Source organism: Cynara cardunculus, assembly GCF_001531365.2.
Source record: "Cynara cardunculus var. scolymus isolate 2C chromosome LG 17, CcrdV1, whole genome shotgun sequence".
Taxonomy (NCBI): Eukaryota; Viridiplantae; Streptophyta; class Magnoliopsida; order Asterales; family Asteraceae; genus Cynara; species Cynara cardunculus.
The window spans coordinates 11,752,740-11,755,706 of NC_037544.1; the positions used below are offsets into that span (position 1 = coordinate 11,752,740).

General features: G+C 42.4%; 1 protein-coding gene across 1 annotated transcript in view; it reads left to right on the forward strand.

The window, feature by feature from the left end:
• Window positions 1–1,775, forward strand: part of LOC112499852 (phosphatidate cytidylyltransferase 1-like) — a 3,411-nt gene extending 1,636 nt beyond the window's left edge. The window contains exon 2 of the mRNA XM_025103126.1: window positions 954–1,775. Within this exon, the coding sequence (XP_024958894.1) occupies window positions 954–1,573 (620 nt within the window). The 3' untranslated portion in view covers window positions 1,574–1,775. The remainder of the gene's footprint in view (window positions 1–953) is intronic.
• Window positions 1,776–2,967: the final 1,192 nt, after the last annotated feature.

Genomic DNA, 2,967 nt, shown 5'->3' on the forward strand with positions numbered 1-2,967 from the left:
GGTCCTTTCTTGGCTTCTCGTTTCTGTTACTGTTGCTCGACTTCTCCCTCTCCTTCTCGATTTTTGCTGCTGTCCTTTCCCTCAATCGACAGCCTTCCCTGCTGTCTCTTTTTTGTTTTCCTCTAAATCGACAGCCTCTCTGCTGTCCACCCTCGACCGACTGCTTGCTGCTACTTTCTTCTCTCGACTTCTCCCTCTTGATTTCTCTCGCGACAGCCCTCTTCGATCGATTCTGCTGCCTTTGACCGGTTCTGTCCAACCGAGCCAGAAATCGACAGCCCTCTTCTTTTTTGTTTTCAATCCAATCGAACCTCTGCTTCTTATCTTCTGCTGCTTCCTCTCGACAGCCCCTTTGCTGTCACTCTTCCTCAATCGACAGCCTCTCGTCTCGATTTCTCTCGATTTTTACTCTCTAATTTCTCCAACTGAAACAGCCTGCTGCTGTCCTTCTGCCTGCTGCCTCCCTCGCCTGGATAACCTGCTGTCCTCGACAGCTTCTTCTTATCCTTCTCGGCTGCTCGATGACAGCCCCCTTCTCGATTTCCCTCGCGACAGCCCCTTTCTCGATCGACCCCATGATCCACGATGTGCTGCCCATCTCCCCATCTCTCGCTGCCCACGTCCCGATTTTCTGTCTCGAGCCACATGCTTCCATCGCCACGATCTCCCGCACCTCATTCTCTCCCTTTCGCTACTAGTCTGGGCAGCAGCCTTGGGCTGCTGGTTCCTCCCTCTCGTTGTTGTTTTGCTGTTTCTTTTGGGCTAAAGTTGGGCCTGAAATTATGGGCTGCTGCAACATGAAATCAAAGCAAAATAAATCAATTCTTTTTCTTTCTTTTCTAACTTAAATGACCTCATATAATTATATATCAACTTGAATAAAAATGGACGTTTCAGGCATCTAATTGACATTAATCTCAAGCTACTTTGACGTAAAATATGTATAAATTTAGGCTTATCAGCTGCCTATATCTTTGGTTTCTTCTTTGGAAAAACTCCATTAATCCAGTTATCCCCTAAAAAGACCTGGGAAGGATTCATTGGAGCATCAGTCACAACGATTATATCTGCCTTCGTGCATGCTAGTTTTTTTGGTCGCTTCCAGTGGTTGACATGCCCTAGGAAGGACTTATCAACTGGTTGGCTTCAATGTGAGCCTGACCCTCTATTTAAGCCGGAGAGCTATGCTTTACCTGGAGAGCTTCCTGAATGGTTCACATGGACAGAGATCCAAATTCTGCCAGTGCAATGGCATGCTTTGGGTCTTGGACTTTTTGCTTCAATCATTGCACCTTTTGGTGGCTTCTTTGCTAGTGGTTTCAAAAGAGCCTTCAATATCAAGGATTTTGGGGATAGTATTCCTGGACATGGTGGGATGACAGACAGAATGGATTGTCAGATGGTGATGGCCGTGTTTGCATACATCTATCACCAGTCGTTTATCGTGGCTCAAACCGTATCCCTTGGGATGATATTAGACCAGATTGTAATGAATCTCTCGTATGAGGAACAACGAGAACTATACTGGAAACTTGGTCAGATCATTCAGGATCGTCAGTTTGGTGAATCCTGAAGAACACGAAACTTGGATTAAGATAGATGTGTTGTGAAGTGGATCTGGGTTCGTTGGTTAAAATCAAGGGCTTGTAATCTATTCAAGCATATCATGAGGTTTGTATGTTGTTTGTTTCACAAGTTGATGTCTTAAAAAGACTTATAGTTTAAACACACATGTATAAGAAAGAGAGGTGTAGAGTGTAATTTTATCCCTTGTATTTTGATTAAAAAAAAGAGGATTAGCTTTATCCAATATAGGATTAGCCTTATCCAGAATAGGATTCTGAAGATAGTCGTCTTGAAGGACCAGAGAATAGACCAGAGGATGGACAGACTAGAGAGGCTCTGGTCAATACAACGAGAGGCTCTGGTCCTCTTCACCTCCAGAGGCTCTGGTCAATACAACCAGAGGCTCTGGTCAAGCTTACAAAGGCTCTGGTGTCTTTTACAGAGGCTCTGGTTCTGGTGTCTCTTACAGAGGCTCTTGTTCTTCTTACAGAGGCTCTGGTCGTCCATACTTGGTCGATTTAGCACAACGGCTGGTCTTCTTCCAGACATAGACGTTTTGGCATAACAGCATGTTCAGATGTTCCATTCTTAGCCCCGATTGCTTAATAAAACTTTTTGAGATAATTATTAGGATCAATTTGATGCTAACAATCTCCCCCCAAAGTTTTATGAAGCAAGCATCTTCATGAAGTCTTCAGGTCTTCTCCCCTCTGCTTTCTTGATTAAAGCTTTAGTGTGCTTGGTATGGATGGAATTTTCAAGCTCCCCCCTGAATGTAGCTCTTTGTTCTTCATTTTTCAACTCTTAGATCAAATCAGATTCAATGTGAATGCAGCACCACTGATTGCACAAGATGCAGCTTTAATCTGCCCACAATCCAGCACATTCTTTGAAGCACAGAATAGCCACTCACCCCAAAAGTAGCAAATTCATCCAAAAAGGGATAGATAAATGTGTGAATTACTTGACAAAATAGTGCAAACAGTCTTATGAYAAAGAAACTTTCAWTGAACCGCAAGTTGAGTAGGAATTCAGCTTTAGAGCTTGATTCAATTAAAGATAACTTGAATAACCAAAGCAAACACCATTGTTATTGAGAAGTGGAGAGAAGAATTAACATTTAAGCTTTATGACTCCAAGAAACAGCAGGTTAATTCAAAGAAAATTGACAGAATTGCTGTTAATGCTTCTAAGGGCAAAACATGAAGAAATTTTCCATAAACATGTAGGATTGGTGATTACAGGCAAAAAAAAAAATTAAGCTATTATAGATTCAAATCCACAAAAGAGAGAAGATGAAATAATACTCAAGATATTGGCGATAAAAAATATGTTTGGCAAATAAAACGCCAATTGCCTTAGGCTGTGAGTACCATGAACTCTTGCTAAAACGCCTACGCG